Genomic DNA, 23475 nt, shown 5'->3' with positions numbered 1-23475 from the left:
CAGTAACACAAATCAATCTAATAACTGATCAAATTTTTATAATTACGAGAAAAAAATATGAATATTTCTTCATGGATGCTAGTATAGTTAACAGAGATCCCTACTCGATGTTAATAATGGTTTTCTAAATAGTAATATTATTATGTAGGAACTCATTCTTGACATAAGAGAGCTTTGTTAACTATTCTGTTCCTACACTGTTTTCTTATTTTGCATACAATCATTGATTCTTTTTAATCATTTATGAAAATTTAAAATAGCATTAATGAAGATGTCTCACAATTTGCAATCAATTATAAGGAAAACATTTGGGAAAATTTTTGTAACATATACACACCCAAATGTATTTTTATGTTTTGCAAAATATATGTATACTAGCAGGACTCATTAACCGGCATTGCTTGGTGGTTTGCTTTCATAGTCTCTATATATTTAGAAAAAAAAAAAAAACAATTCGTTTGTTGTAGAGAGAGTGACCATGTTTGTTAAGGTGTAATGTGTTTGTTTATTTAAGAAGATGTATAATTCTGAATAAGCGATTTTTCAACTTGCAAACAATGAGAACTGCCAGAACTGAATGAAGGAGACATTATTATTTTTGTAATGAGAAAAGGAAAGGTAATGGTTTGTGTAGGAGTTTATGAGCCAGTTACAAAGGTGGACAGGGCGGTATATGTATAATGTGTATATGTATGGACAGGACAATATATGTATAATGTGTAATGTGTTCCCGAGGACTTTAGATTTAGAGGGAAAAGTAGTTACTACTTCCTCTACAGATGTTGGCGATCGTGATGATGTTTCTCCTAGGATGTAGCATAGGATTTTATTATAACAAATAAATGTGTATAAAACAGCGTTCTAAAGTTACATAAGATAGTGAATAATAGTTTAGACAAAATAAATTTGTATGTGGCATTTGTTATTGCAAACCTATGGTAATTTGATCCAGAGGGAACTTTCTGCAAAATATTATATATGGAGATATTACATGGGCAGGGGGGATTAAAAAGCATCAAATCTCTAAATTAAAATGTTTAGAAATTTTTAAAAATCAGAATCAGGAAAAATTTTGAAATCGTCCCATCACACACATTGTATGTATGTATATATATATATATATATATATATATATATATATATTATAATTCTATCTCCCTTCTTTACAGACGGAGGAGGAGTCCTGTTATAAGAAGGAGGTGCTGAATGTCAAAGAGAAACAAGACAGAAAGGATGACGCCGTTTTATGAAAGGGGTTGAACTCAGGTTGATTACACTAAGACCTCATATTGAACCTTCCAGAAGGTCACAAAAGACTATTTTTAGAAACATGAAAGGTTGGCACCAAACAAATATTTTGTTTCTTTGAACCAATTTTGGGGGACTACCTTGGTCATAATGCATATATTATATCATTTACTTACTAATTTTTCTTTTGGTTATATCTAAAGAAATAAAAGCGCATTTCAATAAAACCCTATTTGCATGCATATGAGGGTAAAGTGTTTTTTGTTTTCCTTATCTCAACTTAGATGAGATGGGCTGGAAAATGAAATGTCCAGTTGTATTTGATATTTTATTTGATTTCAACAAACAAATGCTGGGATTGGCAACAGATTCTGCAATCCTTCATGGTGTGAAAGGTCAGAGTAAATAGCACCATATATGAGTAACTTTTCAACTCTAAAAGCAAAGAGAGTCATGTTGTTGGATCAGTGACCATTGCCTCTATCTAGACTGACAAGCTCAAGAATCGATGCAAACGTGGCAGAATGGAAACCTTGTTTAACTACATCATTGAGAAATGTTTTTTTCAAAATTTTTCAAAACTAAAATCAGGATTTAGCCAGATCAAGTTATCTTTCTTTTTATTTAAAAAAGAAAAAGAAAAATGAACGGCCAATGTCACTGGTTATGGTTCTCTTCAATCTAACACAAGTTCTTTATGGCCTGCCTGGTCATGTCAATTTATCCTCCAACCTACTTGTCCTTCAACTTAAAACATCTAGTGAAGCAGCTTAGATGTTACTATGACATCAAAACACTAACTCCAGTTGTAAATCAAAGATTATTATTTGGATAAATATTTTATTGGAAATAAACTATAGTAGAATTGGTGAACCAAAACCAGAGTCTGGTAAAAGAAGAGATCAAGTTGATTTTCTATATTCCTGAGGAAAGTTTCTATTCTTTATCTTGATAAGAATTTACCAATGCAAAACAATGTTCATTTACAGACGCAAAATCTTGCGATCACGAAAAAAATAACATTCTATTTTGGAAGCAGAACGCTTTGAGTTTAATCCTCAATGACATAGTGACGCCCCCTCCCCATTTCTCATGCACTGCTTGATGATTGCCACCAAAATAAATGATCGTGGTTTGTCAGAGATTGGCTGCGAGTTGCTGTGTTGTTTATTACTCATAATCGTGTCAGTTGTGGTGAGTATGTAGTCTTTTTTTTTTTTTCAGTGTTTCCTCAGCTAAATCATATTTCAGTTATCCAAATTATTTCAAGTGAAATAGTAAGTCTCCATTTTACTTTCATTTATATACAAAACAAGACATGTACAGCCTTTTACGATTTTAAGTACTGAAATTCATTAAAAGTCTTACAAGGGGAGTGATTTTCTATTTTTTTTTTTTAAATAATTTTCATCATCATCATCATCATGGGCTCCTTGCCCGGACCAATCTGACTCTTCCTCTCCAGAGTTTCCTGTCTTCCATCAGTTGCCTCAGATCTTCAGGTTCACAGTTGGCATGGTGTGCTATTTGTTGGATATACTTGCGCGTCCGTGTCGTGGAGTCCATAGCAATACATCACTCACCAATTCATGCTTGCTCCTCAGACAATGACCAGCAAATCGTAGGCATCTTTCTCTGATGGTATTAGATATGGCAGGTAGGTTGCCATAAAGTTGCTGTTTTGTGGGATGGTTTTGCCAAGATATATTTAATATTGTTCTTAGCATACGGGTGTATGTGCCGTCTAGTTTTCTTTCCAATCTTTTAGTGAGTGTCCAGGTTGTAGCACCATAAACAAGGACAGACTCTACCACTGCCCTGAAGAACTGCCTTTTCAGTTTGTCAGCTAGTCCCGAAGTCCATACTGAATGTAGCCCATCCAATGCGGTCCCTGCTTTTGAGATGTGAATTTCGATATCTCTCTCTGTGGAAACTATGTTGCTGCCCAGATATGTAAACTCAGCGACTTCTTTCAGTGTTGATCCAACCAAAGCCCTGATCTCTCCTTTCACATTGAAAGTCATAAACTTTGTCTTATCCGCATTTATGTGGAGACCAATGTCATTTGCAGACTTTTCTAGCTTACGTAACAGTGTTTGTGCATCAGCAGTGTTGTTCGCGAACAAAGCAATATTGTCTGCGTAATCTACATCAGTTAGGTGTGCTGATTGATGACGTCTGTTTCTGGATTCATTTAGGGTGAAGCCTAGCATGTTGTGTATATCAACAGAGGTGCAAAGTACAAAGTCAAGACAGACAATGAAAAGAAAAAGAGCAAGAGTATCTCCTTGTAGAACCCCAGTGCGGATGTCGAAAAATTCAGTGTCCCCATCTGGGGACCTGACCATTGCTCGAATGTGCTCATATAGCATCATGATAGCATTAATGACTTCATTTGGAATGCCATATGCTTTTAATATGCTGGCCATTTTTCCTCTATGTACGGAGTCGAATGCTTTGGAGAAATCTACAAAGATCATGACTGCCTCAATGTTTTTTGCTTTGACTCCTTCAATTAGTCTCCTAACAGTAAGTATTTGACTAGTAGTAGAGCGATTCTTTCCAAATCCATTTTGGTTCTTCCTGAGCACTTCTTCGAGCTTTGCTTGGATACGGTTGAGAAACATGGCATTGTAGATTTTTGCTGCAATTGGAGTGAGTGTTATTCCTCTGTAGTTGCTTGGTTTGCTTAGGTCACCGTTCTTGGGGAAGGGAAGTATGTATTCTTCCCTCCATATATCAATAATTTTTTGTTTATATACAGAATTGCATGAATTAAGAAGGATGTCATTGAAACCACCTGTCTTCCATACTTCAGGAGGAATGTTATCTAAGCCTGCAGCTTTACGATTCTTGGTCTTCTTTAGTACATTTAGAAGTTCCTCCATTGTAAAATCACCCTTCTCAATATCGAGTTCCTGTACAACAATCGGCTGAATTGGTTGGTCTGTCACTTCTGATTTGTTTCCGAGTAACTTTTCAAAATGTGCTTTCCATTTTGAACATGCATTTTCCGGAGTGTTTGCCTTTAACTTAGCTTTGGCAGGTCGTTTGCGCTCAGATATCTCGTTTACTACTTGCCAAGCCAGATAGGATTGTTTGTTATCTGCTGCATTCTGGATTCAATCTATTTTTTTCTTGAACATACTTGTTATTCTGATAGGTACATCATACTAAGCCCTTGAAGCGCCTCTTCCTTAATTTTGTATTCTGTCAAGTGGGGTATTTATGTTGCTTTTTGATTATGTTTTTTAACTTTTCTCGCTTTAATATTATTTTATCATTTTCCCACAGTACTTTTTGCTTTACCTTGGGCTTCAGAGGTATACACTTCTTTGCTGCTTCATGGTGCGATCTAATAAAGTTTTCATAGGTGTTATTAACAGTTGGTTCCTGCTCTTGTGCTTGTAAAGCATCAAATCTGTTTCGCAGTTCAAAGATGAATCTCTGTTTGATCTGATTGCCGTGTGACAACGTTGGCCAGTTGTAGGGCTGTCTAGATGATTTTTTAGTTTTGTTCGCTCGTAGGCTTAACTTTAACTTGGAGGTTACAATCCTATGATCAGTAGACACACCATAGAAACTGCTATAAGCTTCACAGTTATGACAGCTATTGATCCACTTCTTATTCATAAAAAGATAGTCCAGTTGTGCCTTGTCTCCATTTGGGGATTGATGGGTCCAGAGCTTACCGGATTTTTTTCTGAAAACGGGCATTCATGCATTGTAGGTTGTTTTCAAGGAGAAAAGTTAATAGGTACTCTCCATTTCGGTTTGTTCCATCATGGAAAGAGAACTTATGCTTGTTGTCTTCCCGTCCTATGTGCGCATTCATGTCGCCCCCGATAACCAATAAATTATATTTGGGGATTGAGTGCATTATTGCTGAGAGTTCATCGTAGAAATTCAGGATCTCTTGCTTGTCACTGACGTTGGTAGGGCTGTAGCAACAAATAACAGTAGTAGCAGGATTACCACTGAAAGTAGCAAGAATTATTCAGCACTTTTCAATGATTTCAATGCTCACGGCCTAAGCAGAAGTCCTACTCCCCCAATGGTACTATTTGTCGAATTTTTTCCATGCTGACGCTGATACTAGTGTCCAGCTGTTACCAATTTCATGGTACTTTATGTCCATGTCGCTGTGGAAGAGATGGTGCTCTTGAATACACACAATATCGATATCGTGTTCTTTGGATGAAGCAACAAGTCCTGATATTTGAGATGTGGGTTGAAGTGTCTGTACATTAAAGGTGGATATTTTGATGGTATGTCTACATTTTGTTAGCTTAGATTTTGGTGCTGTAGTAAACTTGTCGATAGCTGTGGTCATTGCCGGCACACCAAGTAGTGACCATAGTTACTCATGTGATATCATCTGTGTGAGCTACGTCTACAGGTGAATCGCAGTAGTTTCTCAATTAGACTAGTTGAACCTACTCGTTGATCTCTTAATGATTCTTCCGCTCAGCCTCTTTTGTGCCCTGCCATTGACTGATTCTTTAGTTCTTCCGCCAAGGTGCATAACTGTCATGCTGCTTCCCATGACGTTACCAGGGCCGATTTACCAGTTCAGGTTCTACATCAGTCTTCCGTTATGAGTGGCTCTACATGATTACCGTAGACTATATCCTCATTCTGCCACGATTTAGGTCTGATGTGAGTGTTTCTTTCATTAGACGGTATAGCCTGTTGAGGCAATCCTATACTGTTGTAATTTCCGCATGAGTTATGATGTAAGGTTGACATTTGCGGAGATTCAAATTCTTTTTATCACCGGGATCGGTATGCTCTTCGCAGCATTTTTGAAGTAATGAAAAAAAAAAAAAAATCCTTTACTCATATTATAACAATTATAGAAAAACAATGGGGCCATATTTATGAGTGGGCCATGATTTCTTATGGCAATTTTTTTTTCTAAACCAATAAGTCACATTCTATAACATTCCATTATTACTATATTATGTTTGGGTTTTAAATATTTACAACCTGACAATTATATAATCTACAATAATCCTATCTCCAAAGTTGCTTTTCCCCATCTATTATTGAGATTAATAGCTTAAAGTTTTATCAAAATCTGTTATGTTAGATAAGGCAAATATTAACAAGCTGACAAATTTTGCTTCTGTCAATTTTCATTTGTTATTGTTGTAATATGTTATTAGCAATACAAGATAGTTCACAACAATTTATTTTTAAAATTAAATGGTCATGTTCAGATGACTGCCAACATGAAAGATTCTTAATCACCTAAAAATAAAAATTAGCAAGGGAGATAAGCTTAGATTTTAAATTGAAGAATATAATGGTAGTTGTCTACCTTATATGCAAAATAATAAAAACTGAACTGACTCCAATTTCAAGTAAATACAGCTTGTGCTCTATTGAAATTGAACCTTTCACAATCTGACTTGGTTTTATTTTTTACATATTTAGGAATCAGAAAATATGGCTTATATTTTTGTCATGGTTATGCTACGAGTGTGGTTAAATAGCAGAGCACAACTGCAGTAAAAAACAAAAACAAAAAAAAACATCTTTTAAGTGATCTTTAAAAAAAAAAAAGGAAGAATTGAATAAAGCCCTGTTTTGTAACACATAAGGCAAAAGGTAGTTTTGTACATCATTTAAGTAATGCTCTTAAGTTAACTGTAATCGACAACTAATTTTTCAAACATTAAAAAGAATAAAAATTTGAATTCAATTATTTTTAAAAATAAATTTCTACTTTTCTGAGGAATTGCATGTTTTTTACTTTTCATTTTTATCTAAAAAAAAAAAAAAATTGCAATAAAATTATTTAAATAAAATTCCAAGTTTTATTATATATTAAACATATTGTTGGATTAGTATTTGCTACATAGTAGTCAACCTGTTTCTCATTGTTTTTTTTTCATATGTAATTAACAGCTTACTTTATCCTACATCAATATGTAATTGTTTCAACCTCAATATTTTATTCTGATCTGAATATGATTATAAAAATAAAATATAATATTTCAGTAATACAGATAACATAAGAGAAAATCTCTAAAAGTTCTGAAAATTCACTGTCAATTCTGGTGACATTGTCGTAACCAACGTCACTGACAAATAAGTAATGTTTACTTTTGAGTGTAAGAACTAAATCTTCATTTTTATGTATTTATGGCTAATCCAAAATAAAATTAGGATTAAATAATAAAATCGATGGGGAATACAACACAGACCTTGTTCTTGTAATAAAAAAAAAAGCTATTATCACAAAGATGAGGAAGAGGTGTAAAAAGTGTCTCTACCAGTTAAGTCCTGGTAGCAACTACTCTCTTTCCTAGTTTGTTTAGAATTTTTTTAAGAGGGTGTTGCAATCCGAACTTAGGGTTAATGATAATGTTAAGGGAGAATGCATTTTGTTTTATGAAAAATCAAAAATCAAAACAAACTAGTTACTGAAAATGAAATAGGCTTATATCACAAATTTCAGCATAACAATGGCGTGTTCAATACAGAACATTGACACAGAAATTGTCTTTTATACACAGTAATCCAAAATGAAAAAAATAAAAATCAAAAATAGTACAGTAGATTAATTTCTCCCAATATCGTTTGTAAAATTAGACAAAATCACAAACCAGCAGAATTCTGACTCAAAGTCCGCAGCAAACAATCTCCGGTTAAGTTCAGTTCCTAATAATAACTTTCTGTTTTGGGCTGCTTACTCGTGTGGTTTGTCAAGTTTTGTACGAATATTATTCATTCATCTCAATAAGACCCAGTGGTTGAGTTAACAAAGTAATATATATATGAGGTGCCTTCAAGAACTTTCCAGATTTTTTTCATATGGGCACTTTTATTGATATCAAATACACATGAAACTAGTCCCCTTCGAAGTAATCTCCTTCGGCTGCAATGCACTTGTTGTACCGTTCCAACAACTTCTGGAAGGCCCCATGGAAGTCCTCTTGTATGTTGATGATCCTCGTTACAACCTCTTACATCTCTTCCATAGTCTCATAATGACAACCTCTAAGGTTTTCCTTGAGCTTAGGGAATAACCAAAAGGTTTTCCTTGAGCTTAGGGAGCAAAGTCTGGACTATAGGGAGGCTGAGCAACTGTCTTGATGCCATCTTGGTTATGACAATGTCTTTCTTATCTTCTCTGAGCACCATTAAGACAAACTTTATGCAAATCTTCCGCGAATAATTGTGTACAGTTCCCACACTGACATCAAAGTTTGCACTTATTGTCTCTTTAGACACACCATGGTACTTATCCATGAAATTCTTTAATTGGCCAATCAACTCTGGTTTCTGACTTTCTTACTCCTCCACACTTATCATCCTTCGCAGACTCCCTGCCATCCTTGAATCTCTTATGCCACTCATAAACTGCAACCGTATTCATACAAAATCAGTCTGAAGCATTTCATACATCCCGGTCGCATTTTTTTCAAGTTTAAAACAGAATTTTATTGCATATCATTCTTCTAAGTGTCCTCATGCACGGATTGTATTTTTGAAATTCACCAGCTATGACAATCAGGCTTTAGTAGGGTGTATTCCAATTCCTGCTGTAGCTGTTAATTTGAACCTGAAATCACAAAAATTGGCCAGTCATCTCATCAATAACTGAATTTTCAGCAATTTGAAATATCTGTACAAAAAAGTCTGGAAACTTATTGAAGGCATATTGTGTATATTATATATATACTAGCGGGGTAGGGGGGGTACCCAGCGTTGCCCTGGTTTTTAGAGGCGTGTGTGTGGGGGTGGTAAAATGAAAACAAAGCGAAGTCATAACCCTAAAAAAAATGTGTAAAAAAAAAAAAAACAATTTAAAAAATGAACGTGATGCAATACGAACGGTCCGGTGGTGCCCGTGTGTTTGAAAAATCCCAAAAAAGTTTGAAGGGAGGGGGTCAAACCCGAATCATTGAGGCGAAAGCGCAAAAAAATGATGAATTAACTAAAAAGTGAATTAGGTCAAATATCAATTCGGCAGTGAAGTTTGTTTTGGTTTAGTTTCAGTAGTCACATCACACTCGAATTCTAAATGAATTTATTTGTTTTTGTTTTAATTTAAGTGTAATGCAAGTGAATTCACGATATTGTTGCGTTGTAATCTTTGTGTAAAAGTAAATGTTGAGTTGAAAGTACTAATAAATAAAGGTCATAGCTAGATTTCACAGTTAGAAACCAAAAGTAAAATCTGGTTAGTCTCGCAGATTGCGTCTTACACTAATGAAAAAAAAGCAAAAGGAAAACAATAATAGTAATCGCGTTTTCACATTTTCTTTTTTTTTTTAAATTTTTTTTATTTCTATTTTATTATGGAAAAAAACAAAGCATAAATCAGGGGACCCCCCCCCCCAAAAAAAAACCCGGCATAAGTAACCTTATACAATTCCAAACCGGTGTATTTCTTCGTAGTGTTCCTTGTGAACGCATCCACTGCGGTATAAATGGGGAGAGGGGAAAGGAGGAATCTAATAGAGAGAAAAGATGTTGCAACTTCCATTGAATCTAAGCGATTTTGGCAGTGGACTCTTACCGGAAAAAATATAGGAATGTACCATTGTCGAGGAACTGTAGAGGTAATAGGCCTATAGCAAACCTCAGATAATGTGCTACAGTCTGTACGCATTACATTTGAATGTAATGTCATGCTTTTTAATCCTATTAAGGTCAAAGTTGGAGGGGAAAAAATGAGTTCATTTTATTTATATAGATAGAGATGAAGATAGAAGAAGATGAAGATAGAAGAAGAAGATAGAATAGAAGAAAGAATAGATAGATAGAAGAAGATAGAGATATCTATATATATAAATTCGTATTCCTGTCTATTTGTTTGTTTGTTCACAATTTGATTAATATATACAAAACGTGTCTTACTTTAATCTTTCATTTATTTCTATATATAGTATGATACTTGCAAAAATATACAATTAAGAGATCACCTTATTTGCATATGACATTAAGAAAAATTGATTTTACTAAATAGCGATATTTTAGTTAATGTTTTTAGTGAGAGAATTATTTTAAGTATTCTATTTAAAATTGTTATTTAATAAATTTTAAACAACAATTATATTGATAATATATTTAATTTGATTTATTTTGGAATTAATATTTCCAACAGCGACCTTTTTTATAACTTTTTTTTTAGAGTTATTTGCTCCTAGATGCTATCCATAAAATATCATTTGGTAATTTCATTAAGTTTCTAGCTGGAAATATAATTCCGTGTAGATAGAAAAATGTTTGGCTTTTATTTATTTATTTTTTTTAAATATTCAAAAAACACGAAAAAAACTGAAAAGATTTCATTTGTTTGTTTTATTTCATTCCTTAAATGGAGTGTCGTTTAATACCTAAAAAAATGAAGACCTCTGCCCCACCCCCAACTCTAAATTCAACAATTTACACTTTTTTTTTGCGTTAATTTCATCGATTACAAACTTAATTTTCTAATCAAAAAGGTAAATTTATACGATGTGACCCAGCGGTGTTTAACGGTTAAATGCCGCTGGGTCACGATCTCCATTTTTTTCAGCATAATACATTTAAATAGCCTTTATAAATATTATAAGAGAAGAAATTTTGAAGAAAAAATAAAATAACATGTTAGAGTGGGGGATCATTTTTCTATATAAATTTAATGTAAAATGAGCACCCACTGTTTGGCCACCAAGCATTCAACGAGACATGTCACCTCTAGCATTTTTTCAAGCCTGGCGATTGAGGGGGAGGGCAAAATCTGACAAATACAATTTGTTTTTTTCAGGAATTACATTGGAAACATAAAATAACGATAAATTTAATCATTTTTTATGAGACCATTCTCTACTTTCACCTAACAATTTAATAAACAAAAACAAACCCCAAAATATGACAAATTCAATTTTTAGGGTGGGGGTGGGGAATACATTAGAAACATAAAATGACAAATAAAAAGCAAATCGAAAAGCCCCCCCCCCCCAAAAAAAAAGCAAATCGAAAATTTCCTTTATTTACAAAAAAAAAAAGCCAGTAAAGAAAGTGCCCTTACAAAAAATAAAGGTAAATGTGTAGTTTATCGGTGTAATTATTTGACAGACAAAAAATTATAAAAACTGTTTATTTTTATATAAAACATTAGACTCAAAGGTTGAAATAAAACAAAAAAAATTCATTTTTATGCTTTTTATAATTTTTTATTAGACTAAATGTGCACGCCTCACACGTTTAAAATTTGGCCTTTTTTTAGGTTTGACAGATTGGCTTTTTTAAGGCCAAATTTGGCCTTTTTTACGCTCTTTCATTACAAAAAAAATATGGCGGCCAAAAACATAGTTCATGAAAGAGCTTAAAAAGGCCAATCTGCTAAACCTTAGAAAGGCCAAATTTTAAAAGCAATATAGCGGCCTCGAATAATAAATATAAATGATAAAAAAATAATAAAAATGAAATTTTTTTCTGGTTTTCAGCCTTGTGGTCTAACAATGTGTTTTATATAAAAATAAATAGGTTTTATTGTTTTTTTTTTGTCTTTTTTTTTTTTTTTTTTTTTTTTTTACAAAGGCATCACCACATTATCAAGGCCCAGAGGCCACTCAAGGATAAGGGTTAAAGAGTGTACAGTAGAAGTTGGTCAATATAGTAATCATTAGTAATGAAAATTTGGTAAATTTAATAACTTATATGGAACGGCTCATCAAGAACTTATTTACTTTAAACTTGAACAAAACCATATTGTAGTCAGCCGGAAAGCAGGAAAACGGAAGACAATTCCACAGGCGTGCAGTTCTAAGAAAGAAGCTTTGTTCATGGAATCTACGTTTAGGTTTAGGCACAGATAAAGAGTGGGGGAAATTATTGATAGTGTTTACAGCTAGACGAGTGTTTCTTGTGAAAGTTTGGCGAGGGGGGACCATAGATTGAAGCTCAGTTGAACACTTTCCATGAAAATAACGATACATCAGAGACAAACTCGCAACATCTCTTCTGTGAGATAGAGGTTGCAAGGAGGAGAAAAGGACATCTCCTACGAGGCTACGAAGTCTATTTTGAACTCTATCAAGGCAGGACAAGTTCTTTCTAGCAGCTCCTGCCCAGATGTGGCAACAGTATTCCATCCTTGGACGTACCTGGCTCTTATATAGATAGAGAATAGCATCAGCAGTGAGATATCTACTGGATCGATAGAAAGATCCCACCATTTTTCCAGCGGCCTTGGCAACAGATTTGATATACGTGTTCCATTTAAGATCAGGAGTAATGGTCAAGCCCAGAAGCTTGTCAAAACTTGAGGCCTCCTGAAGACGAGAGCCATTCATTTCAATTGATGACAAATGTGGATTAGAATGTTGATGATGTAAAGAGAGAAGCTTGGTTTTAGATGCATTAAAAGTAACCAGCCACTCCTTTCCCCATTGTACTACGTGCTCAAGATCAGAGGAGAGAGAATTGGAGAGAACTTGCTCGTTTACTGTCTTAGATGTGGTACCATAAATGGTAGTGTCGTCAGCATAAATGTCTACAAATGATGTAAGGATATGATTTGGAAGATCATTAATGTAGATCAGGAAAAGAGTTGGGCCCAGGATGGATCCCTGAGGGACACCGGCATTAATATTGTGAGCTTCTGATTTTTGCCCCTCAACTACTACTCTTATGAATCTATCAGAAAGAAATGATTTAATAATTGAGAAGACTTTTCCAGCTATACCATAGCTAGCGATCTTATGAAGTAAACCTTTATGCCATACCCTATCAAAGGCTTTAGATATGTCAAGAGCAATTGCCCTAGAAAGATTGCCACCGTCGAGAGATTTGCTAATCCTATGCGATATAACTGTAAGGACATCTGCTGTGGATCTAGCAGAACGGAAACCATATTGAGTGTCACTAAGAAGGTTATTTTTGTTGAGATGTTTGATTACTTCTGTATTTAATACAGATTCTAGCAACTTACTCATGACGCACAGGAGACTTATTGGCCTGTACTGAGAGGGGGATGAGCGATCACCTGAATTCTTAAATACAGGGCATACTGATGAGATTTTCCAGGGAGATGGGAAACTATTCTCCTTAAGACAACGTTTAAACAGTTTTGTAAGTATGGGCGCTAGTTCAGGTTGAAGTTTTTTGAGTACTATAATTGGAATACCATCAGGGCCAGTTGCTTTACTGGAATCAAGGTTTTTGATTAGCTTGGCAACATCACGTACAGATATACGTATATCACATAGCGTGTTTTCTGATACAAGAGGAAATATTGGGGGTTGGCGGTCTTGGTCGCAAAGGGTAGAATTAGCTGCAAAGTTCTTGACAAAGAGTTTGGCTTTGTCTGATGCTGACGAGATTACCTCAGATCCATTGATAATAGTTGGGATGGAGCACACGCTTCTGTTCAGGATTCTGTTTGCTATTTGCCAAAACTGGTGGGAACCAAGCCGCTGCTCAGCTACTTTGGACTTAACAGATTGAGCATACAACTCTCTTGCGTTCCTTATTACTTTCTTACAATGGTTGCTGGCAGTCCTGAAAACGGCTTTAGTTTCCATACATCTATTACGTTTGAAGCAGTGGAAAAAGTGATTTCTGTGCGCAATGGCAGCAGCACATTCTGGAGAGAACCATGGCTGGCTGTTAGGTTTTTGCTGAAATTTTTTAGAGGGTATGAAATGGTCAATACCTACAATTAACCATTCAGTTAGGTCTAATACTATAGAGGACACATCCTTTTTAAACATGGAATGCAGAGGTAGATCAGATATAAATGTACGGAAGCTATCCCAGTCAGCCTTAGTGTATCGATATACTGTACGATGAAGAGGTACGTCTGGGGACTTATTACATTTCATTTTTATCTTAATTGATACAACAGAGTGGTCGGAAGATCCAAGAGGCGACAGAACAGAAACTGAACATAGTTCAGGGCAAGTTGTGAGAAAAAGGTCTAGTAGGCTCGCATACTGGCCGTCATTATCGGGCACACGGGTAGGTTCCTGAACAATCTGAGTGAGGTCATAGGCAATGGAGAAATCATGACAGAACCTCCCCTCATCATCGGTCTTGTTTGAGTGGGTCAACCATTCGACGTTGTGAACATTGAAGTCTCCACATACGTGAATGTTAGCTGAAGGATAAGTAGAAAGGACTTGGTCAATTTTCTCAGATATGCTTTGAAAGATAGTAACTCCGCTGTTGTGGGGGCGATAGAGAGTAAATATAAATGCAGTAGTGTGAGCTAAAGCAACCCGGAAGCACATATAAGGTAAGTTAGGATCTTCCCTGGAGATGTCCCTCCCACATGGAAAGCTATCTTTAATATAGGCACATATTCCATGCCCATGGCGATCTTGGGGGTCAGATTTAGAAGTTAAGTTAGAGTATCCTGTAATTGCAAACTCATCAAGGGAAATAGCCTGTCCAATGCCAGTTTCACTTAAAAATAAAAGGTCTGGTTTAGTCTCCTGTAATTGGGTTTCAACCTCTGGAAGGTTAGAACGTAGACCCCTGATGTTGGAGAAGGAGACATGGTACGCCGCTAAACTACACATTTACCAAAATAAAAAATAAATGCACGCATTAATGTTTATAAACATTATTTTTTTAGGTTCACAAAATCGTAAGTTTTCTTAGGGCAGTGATCCCTTCTGCCGAAATATCTGGTGGAGAGGGTATCAGATACTTCTTTTTGGGGCGATTACATTTACATGTTTTTATCTGTTCTTTTATTTTGGAAATTGTTGTGGGGGTATCCATGTTATCCATGATGAAAATGATTATTATAGCAGACATGTTTCAAATGGAACTTCATGTCAACCCAGGCAACGCCAGGTACCCATGCTAGTATATATATATATATATATATATATATATATATATATATATATAAATATAAATATGTATGAATAAAAAATCAGTACGAAAAATATATAAATGTTTATATCTTTTCTGTATTTATTTCCTGTGTGTTGACGTGTAGGAATACAAAAAGTCTTTTGAAAAAAAAAAAACAAGAATGTTTCCTTCAAAAGCACATAATTTTCGACCGGTCCTTCAATCTTTCTCAGTGTGAATGATAGAAAACATGAGTGAGCAGGCAGAGTTAGCAGTGGGAGGAGGGGCACGGGTATAGCCATTAAGGTAAAGATCACTTTGAATATGACCCTTCCAGCACTTTTGACTTGGAATGGTCAGCAACTTGTGTGGCCTCTATTCAAAACTATATATATATTGTTTTTAAAATATAATTATCCCCAGACGCGTGTTTCGTCGTCTACAACTCAGAGTGGCTGAATCTAGCGAGATTCGAAATCGGTACTCCACAGTAATAAGCCTTAACTCTTTATCCACTCGTTCATCTCACCGACTGTTTGGATAGGTCGCGATTTACTTAGATGTTATTTTATTTTTGTGATATGTTTTGAATGAATTAAATTATTTACGAAAATGCATTTTTACCTAAATGCGTACCCTTTCATAAATAATTGAATTTATTCAAAACGTATTGCAAAAAACAAAATAACATCTAAGTAAATTGTGATATATTCAAACCGTCAGCGAGATGGACACGTGGATAAAGAGTTAAGGCTTATTACCGTGGGGTCCCGATTTCGAATCTGGCTAGATTCAGCCACTCTGCTGAGTTGTAGATGACTAAACACATGTCAGTGGATGATTATAGTCTAAAAACAATATATATATGCCGCTTCCTATGTGGGGGGTACCAAATTGGTTAAAGGGAAAATTGTTCCTGGCTCGCATCTAGGTAAAAATGCACTTTCATAAATAATTGAATTTATTCAAATCGCAAAAACAAAAAAACATCTATACATACATATATATATATATATACACACACACACACACACACACACATGCGTATAATAGTTGTATCGGTTGGTTTCTTAGATATAAATCTAATGAAAATTGCGTGATTATTAAAGAGTGCTCAATACAGGGCAGAGCTGATATATAGTTTGTTCACTGTACAAAGATTATTGATTATGTGCATACATGTTTCAGTGAAATCCCAATTCAAGGATCAGACCAAAGTTGAATCAGGAGTCCAAATTACATTAGTTTTTATAAGATATTAGGGTGTGGTTTATGTTCTGGAAGAACGTGAGGTGTATACTTCGTGAATGTGAGCAGTAGGGGGTTTGAAAGGAGGTGTGATTAAGGAAAAGGACTAGGGGTAAGGGAGTAGAGGGAAAGTATGATTTCATGTGGTTAAGCTGTCGCAGTGGGGGGGTTAACTTGGCAGTTGTTTTATTGTCTTAGTTTTCACTTTGATCTCAAGTTATATTATACTCTTATAGACATGGCCAAAAAAGTGAAAGAAAAACCAAGCTGTCGTTTTTAAAAAAATTTTGAAAAACGAATTAAAATCCATTATTCTTGAGCAATTTTTTTTTTCCAGAAAGATAAAAGCCTGAACGTTATCATATGAAAAGCAGAATAAGATAAAACTTTTTCTACTATTTTTAATAGAATTTAAAATTTAAAATTTTCCAAAACCACACCATTCACTGTCATTTTTGTCTCGATCGCTAAAACATTAAAATATGTTTTTAAAATAAGGTTTAGGATGATTTGCTATAAGAATATGCAAAAAATATTATAAGTATCTGAATTTCAAAAAATTTCAACTTTTTATATCATATCACTCTTTAGATTTGAAAAAAACAAAATTTAATAATAGTTGAAAATTAAGCATGGAGGCCTATAGGCTACTAAATAAACTATATTTAGCCATATATTTTTAACGTTTGATTTGACGATTAAGTGAAGGGTTTAATTCTTTTTCATAAGCGAGATTATATATATATATATATATATATATATATATATATATATATATATATATAGAGAGAGAGAGAGAGAGAGAGAGAGAGAGAGAGAGAGCAAAAATGGTAATTAGTAAAAACCTGAAGAGAGTGCTCAATACTATTGCTGAGCAAATAGATATGTAAAATCTGGTGAAGTTATTGGAGCGTTGATATGATTCAGTAACCAAAACTTGTAACTAAGCAGATAAAACGGTAATATATATATATGTTGCCTACGTAACATAAGCAACGAGGAGGCTGGCCAGTACCAGATGGATGACCATTTTGGAAATGCTAGGCATCGTATGTGTTAAAACAACTCCTGCATCTTTAGGTGTATCAGAATTCTTTTGGAATTTTTGACACCCCGAACACAAAACTGCGAATAAAATATAAAAAACTTGTAATTTCTCTTTTAAGAGTGGGATGTTTATTTTCTTTATGGAATATACTTCCAAAATAAACTATTAAAGTTGTTTAAAAAATAATAGAAATATTATTTTTTATTTTTTTAAAAATAGTGTTTAGAAAGTGCCGGCGCGCCTTCATGCAACCATTTTTTTTACATAATGAAATCAATTGAATTTTACGAGTGAAATTTTTTTCAATTTTTAAACTTTAAAAATCTATCAAAATTTTTTTATTGGCTCAATTTTTATGATATTATCAGGGTCAATGTTTAATTTTCAGGGTCAATGTTTAATTTCCAATAAACCGAATATAATATTTTAGACAAACGTTTTTCTTTAAATTCACCCCCCCAATTTTGAAATGTCTATTGAAATGAAAATAATTAATTTACTAACCAAAGTTTTATATATTACAAATTGAAGATAAAAGATCAATAAATAAAATATTCTAATTTAAAACAAAAAAAAAAAATAGAAGTGTTTTTTGGAAATTTACCTGTAAAGTCCAAAGTGTAAAACCTTTTTTTTTTTTTAAACTACATTGATTTTTTTTTTTTTTTTTTTTTTAAGTGGAAGCTTATGTTATGCTTAGAATGTCAAGTAAATATCGGACGCTTACGACAATTTTTTCTATTTCATTCAATGTTTTCTATTTTTAGATATTAAAGAAAAAATTCACTCGATAAAGAAGTATTAAAATCTATCAATCAAAAATTCATGTATTTCATTAAGAGAATAAAAAAAAGATTAAAAAATCTGTTGACTTTTTTTTTGTTTAACGGTAAAAACTTATAAGTGAATGTGTACAGTTTTAAACTACGGAGGCACCAAAATACTAATTTTGGTTTACAGCACGCAATAAAAAGAGATATTAATTATGTCCCTTTAAAGCCACCGGAAGATAAAGGCGAATAAAATCAGACTTTTTTTTTTTTGGAATCCTTGTTTAAAAAAGTATTTTATTTAAAAAGGACATGGAATATAAGTATAAATATGGATAAATTCTTAACAATGAACAATTGAACTACTCATTGAATAGTATTTTTTATAGGTAAGTGATTTTTTGGAATTTATATATATTTTTTATAATCGAAGGAAGTAAAATTTTGTTGATTTTCTTTAAATCTTTTTTAAAGAAAACCGATTTTAAAAAACAAATATTGCATAATTTGCTATTAAACCTGTTATTTTTTTAAAATTTTGGTTTTTGCTCCTTTAATTAAAAAAAAAAATAGGGTTTGAATAACATTTTTCAAGAAGTTATAAGCTTCGAAAGACAGTAAGTCTAATAAATATTCCAGTGTTTACCATGAATTTTTACTGACGATTTCTGACACTGCTAGTGCATCCATCATGGCTGGCCCACCATAGGTGAATAATCAAGAAATTGCTAACATAAATTATCATATTTTTAGCAACATGCACGCAGTTATTTATCAATTTTTTTTCTTTTTTGGTATTAATTCTTCAAAGCATTTCCTATTTAATGGTATATTAGCAACATTAGACTTACTAAAAGAAATTTATTAATTTATTTTTCAAAGATTTAAAAAGTAGTGTTTTTTGCAAAAATAATGAATATATATATATAGATATATATATACGAAGGGTGTGCAATAAGTAATGCCCCTGACCCACTTCCCATAGCAGTAGAGCAACGAAACTTGGTACAGTTATTAGTTTTTCTCTACATAGGAACCACCCAGAGTTATGCATTTCTCCCATCGTTTGATGCAGCTCTGGAGACCGTTTTTGTAGAACACCCCAGGGTGGTCCTCCAACCACAACGTGACTTCAGAAATCAAGGCTGCATAATTTGGGAAACACTTTCCTTTCAAAAACAACTTCATGGTTGGAAAGAGGTGAAAGTCAGAAGGTGCAAAGTCAAGAGAGTAGGGAGGATGGGGTAGGATTTCATAACCACACACCAGTGCTTCTGATCTGGCGACATGCAAGTTGTGAACCAGAGCGTTGTCCTGCAGGAAGAGGGTACCTTTGCTGATCTTGCCCCGCCTCTTGATTTTGATAGCTTCCCTTAATTTCCTCAAAAGTGAAGCATAATAGGCTCCTGTAATTGTGGTACCCTTTGCCAGGATGCACCCTTGCCTTCTTTGGAGGTGGTGAGTCCAAGTGCTTCCACTGCATTGACTGGGCTTTCGTCTCTGGATCATAGTGATGGACCCAGGTTTCATCCTGTGTAATTAGTCTTTTGAAAAACTTTGACTCATCTTCTTGGCACATCTCTAAATTCATCCTCGAGCACTCAACATGTTCTCGCTTCTAGAATGATGTGAGCAACCTGGGAATCCATCTGGCAGACACCTTATGCATATGATCATGAATGATAGTTTCCACAGACCCTGTACTAATCTTGACATCTTGGGCTATTTGGCGAATAGTAATGAACCAATCTTTCAAAATGGCAGCCTCAACTTGACGGACAGATGGCTTATCAATGGCAGAAGGGGGGGGGCGACCAGGTCTGGGAGCTGTTTCCACAAATTTCCGGCCATGTTTGAATTCACGATGCCAGCGTTTTACAAGGTCATATGATGGGGCATTATCACCGTAAGTTTCTTTCATTTCAAATACAAAAACCGGATCACTGCTCGACATTCAACAGACTCCATTTCACACCTGACTCAGTTCAAACACCTGTAAAAAAAAAAAAAAAAAAAACACAATTAGTTCAGAGCTGTAATTTGCCACATAACCTGTAGAGATATAAATCATTGCACATGCAAAATTTCAGCTAGATCAGACAACTGGAAGTTGGTCAGGGGCATTACTTATTGAACGCCCCTTGTATGTATATATATATATATATTAAATGTCCGAAACAGTGTTTCATGGTAAACAACTGATGATCCCTTAAAAAATAAATTATTACTGGTACTATAGTGAATTCGAGAGAGCAAGTTGATGCAGTGATTGTTGCAGGTGATTGAATGACTTACTGACTAAATAGTTTTCTAATGAATGATAAATAATTTTTTTTTATATAGTTTTAAAGGTTAAAAACTTTGTAGACTTTACAGGGTGCATCTGGTATTTGAGAACATATATTTCCTTTTTAAAAATAATCAAAAAGACAAACAAAAATATCGGTATTAAAAAAAGTCACTTTATTTTACATAAACTGAAATATTATTTTTTAACTTTATTAAAAAATATCGCCCTCAGCATCAATTACAGCTTCTATTTGAGACCTAAACCGTTTAAGATGGTCCTCGTCGATATCCTGCATTACTCTGACTATGGATGCTTTCAGAGAATCTTTAGTGTTATGAGGATGTTCATGAACATCTCTCTCAACAACGCCCCACACATAATAATCCAACGGATTTAGGTCTGGAGAGATTGGAGGCCACAAATTACAGGTAATGTGATCATGGAAATACTCTGCTAACCATTCTTGTGTCTTTTGAGCCTTATGTGCCGGTGCAGAGTCTTGTTGAAAGATGTAGGGCCTTCCATTTCTTACTCTATCACAGTACTCAGGACTTTAATGTAAGCAGTAGAATTGATATTTAGTCCTTGTGGAAAGAAATGTGGTGGCATCACATGTCCCTCATTGCTAATCACTCCCAAAACCATAACAGTTGCTAGAAATTTTATGTGCATGACTCTTGGAACTTCAGAAGGGTCAGCACATAGCCAACTGTCATTTCTTCGGTTTATCTTTTAGTCTTGGTCAAAATTTTTTCATCTGAAAAAAAAAAAACAAAACAAAAAAAAAACAAAGAATGTGTTGCTCAGTAGGATGCTTATGTTTGCTTAAAAGCCTCTTGGATCTTACAAACCGATTTTCTTTGGTGGTCTCGAAGATAAACTGACCTCTCTTCATCACATACGACTTGTATCAAAGATTTTCATGACAATTCATACGAATTGTGGCTTCTGAGACATTAAGATCTTTTGCAATTGACCTCATTGACTTTTGAGGGCTCTCATTAATGATGTTCTGAACTCTTTGAACAAATTCAGGTGTTCTTATGCTGTCAGAGCGTTGTTGATGCTTTTTGCGTTTAGCAACTGGAGAAATTGGGTCATTTTTTTGCTCTAACTCTTTGCAAACTATAAAGACAAACGATCGGGCAACTTTTAGAAATTGTGCAATTTGCAAATCACTGTGTTCTGCCATTATTGCAACTATTACAGCCTGTCTTTTCATTTCCTGAGTTATATTAATATCTGCCATAATTAATTTTCTGAAAGAAACAAAGTAAAAAACTAAATAATAGATAAAAGAGATGAAATAAGTGATGTTCTCAAATACCAGACGCACCCTGTGTGTGTGTGTATATATATATATATATATATATATATATATATATATATATATATATAATTTTTGCTAATCTGAAAGATAATAATTATTATTAACATATTCAACGAATTTCACACTTCAAAACACAAAACATGAAAAATAAAGCACATTCAAAATTCGGATTTTCAACCTTAAAATCTGATACGTGCGCAGTTGCATTTTTTTTTTTGTTTTATCTACAATCCTCACCCTCCTCACAATACAAAATATTTTGCTCTGTTTCGGCTAACTATTTTAAGCATATTTGTAACCACAAATAAAGGGAGGGGTTGTAGGCAATATATATATATATATATATATATATATATATATATATATATATAAATATCGATTACGAAAAGAAAACGTACACCATTATAAAGTTCATCCTTCACTTAAAAATCGATTAAATTTTCGTATTTATTGGATAATTACTTGATTTTTGGTAGATTTTTAAAGAAAGACTTCGTTCAAAAATTACTTCCTCCTTTCGTTTTGCCTATACCTTTATCGTCACTACTTCCCTATATATAAATATATATTATTGCTAAAAATGATTCCACATCCGGTTTCGCGTCAACAACAAACTTTTATCGGTTATATTTACTATTCTAGTTTCCACTTTACTTCCGGTTGTTCATCTCCAGGTTAAGAATGGCCTTTTCTAAATAATAACTTTATTAGTTAGAAAAGCCATCTTAAACATGGGGGAGGGAGGCCTCTTTTAACTATTCTATACTTTCTTCTAACAATTTAATAAAGAAATGACACTGTAAAAATTCAATTTAAAAAAAATAAGTAGAATCCAGAAGTGAAGTGGAAACTTGAATTGTAAAGATACCTATTTTAAACATAGATAAGAAAAAAAAGTCGTACCTTTACTGCTGATCCCATTGCCATCGGTGAGGATGACCCAGGGAATCACCTGTTCATTTTTGATCAGGTAGATTACGCCTGTGCGATCATCAACGGTGTAGAGTTTGCCATCAAAAGTAACCAACTCGGACAGCTCCATGCCGCGCCCTCCTTGGGAGAGCGTCGAGGTGAGTGTGAGCATAGCTGAACCGGTTTCGATCTCGATCCGCGACCAGTCGTTCGAAATAGTGAGGTTGGCGAACTTCATGAAGCTCAGCCACGTGTTCTTGTGGAACTTGCTCTGCGAGTTAGTGTCAAGATCGGCGATCATGGCGACCCGGTACTTCCAGCCGTGCTCTGTCAATACGGGCTTCGACAGCGGATATGTGGAGTTATAAGGGCTTAAGAGTGATATGCCCTGCTGCCGCTGAGACTGTCTGAGGTCATAGTCTGGACACTTCAGGGTTAAGCTGCTTGAGGTCGGCAAGAAAACGACCAGAAGGATGAGAAGGGCACTGGCAAAGATCGCGATATAAGCGACCAGGCGGGGTTTCAGGTGAAGTTTGGCATTCCCGACCCGATAAGGAACCGGGCGGCGTATCGCGATCATCCAGTCATGAACCGTAGAAGGATAACTGCCCTTCATATCATAATCCATATAAGTGTCTGGGAGATCCAGATGATGAGAAGACTCGATTAAGTAATTCATTAGAATTAAAGTCCACCTCTCCCATAATTGTCGATATTTATCGCCATATTTCTATCCGCAGTAAATAGAAATACTGATATCAATTAATAATAGTAATAATAATAATAATAATAAAATAAAAAACAATAATAAATTACTATT

At 34.4% G+C, this 23475-nt stretch overlaps 1 protein-coding gene across 1 annotated transcript in view; it reads right to left on the bottom strand.

Annotated features, from left to right (window-relative positions):
- LOC145266461 (soluble calcium-activated nucleotidase 1-like) overlaps positions 1 to 23405 on the bottom strand; it is a 32987-nt gene extending 9582 nt beyond the window's left edge. The window contains exon 1 of the mRNA XM_080122142.1: positions 22647 to 23405. Coding sequence (XP_079978268.1) covers positions 22647 to 23334 — 688 coding nt within the window. The 5' untranslated portion in view covers positions 23335 to 23405. The remainder of the gene's footprint in view (positions 1 to 22646) is intronic.
- Between the last annotated feature and the right edge of the window lie 70 nt (positions 23406 to 23475).

This window comes from Euprymna scolopes, chromosome 41 (assembly GCF_053919585.1).
Source record: "Euprymna scolopes isolate OS-2025 chromosome 41, ASM5391958v1, whole genome shotgun sequence".
NCBI classification, from domain to species: domain Eukaryota; kingdom Metazoa; phylum Mollusca; class Cephalopoda; order Sepiida; family Sepiolidae; genus Euprymna; species Euprymna scolopes.
The sequence above is the reverse complement of the archived record's forward strand: the minus strand, read 5'-3'. Positions and strand labels throughout refer to the sequence as shown.